Source organism: Belonocnema kinseyi, chromosome 6 (genome assembly GCF_010883055.1).
Source record: "Belonocnema kinseyi isolate 2016_QV_RU_SX_M_011 chromosome 6, B_treatae_v1, whole genome shotgun sequence".
NCBI lineage: Eukaryota > Metazoa > Arthropoda > Insecta > Hymenoptera > Cynipidae > Belonocnema > Belonocnema kinseyi.
Genome location: NC_046662.1, coordinates 53305096 through 53306363, shown reverse-complemented (window position 1 = coordinate 53306363; position 1268 = coordinate 53305096). Strand labels below are relative to the sequence as shown.

The 1268-nt window shown below is 31.2% G+C and overlaps 1 protein-coding gene across 1 annotated transcript in view; it reads left to right on the top strand.

Annotated features, from left to right (window-relative positions):
• LOC117175135 overlaps window positions 1-584 on the top strand; it is a 38972-nt gene extending 38388 nt beyond the window's left edge. The window contains exon 4 of the mRNA XM_033364714.1: window positions 517-584. Coding sequence (XP_033220605.1) covers window positions 517-544 — 28 coding nt within the window. The 3' untranslated portion in view covers window positions 545-584. The remainder of the gene's footprint in view (window positions 1-516) is intronic.
• Window positions 585-1268: the final 684 nt, after the last annotated feature.

Here is a 1268-nt window from a genome sequence, read left to right as displayed (position 1 = left end):
AGTGGACAAAATTTTGAATATTCAAGACCCAGACCGCATTATTTGAAGACAATATTATTTAAAATAAATCTCAATTGCATAAACAATTATGTTTGTCTACTTCAATCATTAGCACGCACTAATTAAAAAGCTGAAAATAAGTTTAAAAATTCGGAAAATATTGTAAACAATAGTTTAAAAAATTTAAATAAAAAGCGGATTTCTTTTCTAAAGAGTTCTGTATACTTTGCCTAGCCTCTGTTGGGCATTATATATAATGCCTAGGGATTATATATATTTCCGGATTATATACTTTGCCTGTAACAGGTATACTTCTCCTTCAATCCAGTGTTGTCCCTCCCTTAAATTTCACTCAATTTTTTATTAAAATTTTTTTTTTTTTGAAATTAAATATTAATTATGTATTACATTTTATAACGTAAGGATTGATTTTCCCTGCAAATTGAAAGACAACATGCGCACTCAGTACGCAATTGATGATGCTGATGTTTAAATTGAATATCGCTTTATTTTTAGCCGCAAGAAAAAGATGGAAAAGGCATAAAGATACTGGCAAGTGAATAAAAGGAAAATATATATGACGACTTCTAACCTTTTTTAATTTAATTATAAACTATGATTATTAATAAACATCACCGTGTTCTAGTATAATGATAAAGAAAAATGGATACCAAAAAAAAATTTTCGTTTTAAAATGAGCACGCTTGCCTTTATATTTTAGCTTAACTTAGGACCGCTGCACTATTCACGAGTTTTACTGCGATTTTCTTTGTGTAATGAAAAACAAAAATGTAGGTGAATAATAGTACAGATATTTAACAGATGGGCGCAGCCGCTGAAGTGTGTGATCAGTAGAGTTTTTTTCTTGTAGGAGAATATCTTAATAATATGTAATATCCTGTAATAATCAAAATGTGTAGAATTCAATAGAAATTTATTATTGTATCTCAATCTGTTGTTTCCTTCTAGCTTCTAGTGGTCTGAACTTTTGACCAGACCGTCTTAGTCTTATGTGTTTCAGGTCGTTGAATCAGAATCCGGTGGAGTTTGGCCCCATAAGGTCGGGATTGTTTCTAACTTAAAAAACCACCAGATAATATCCATAATAGCCCTTTTTATTAGTAGAAAATGTAACATGACCACATTTTTTCAGGTTTTTCGGCTCACTCGATTTCAGTATAATGCTACAGGATTCATTTTTTTTTGTTTGGATCTGCTGAATTGGGAATTCCAAGTTCACGATCCAAGGATGCTTCAACTTGCTGCCC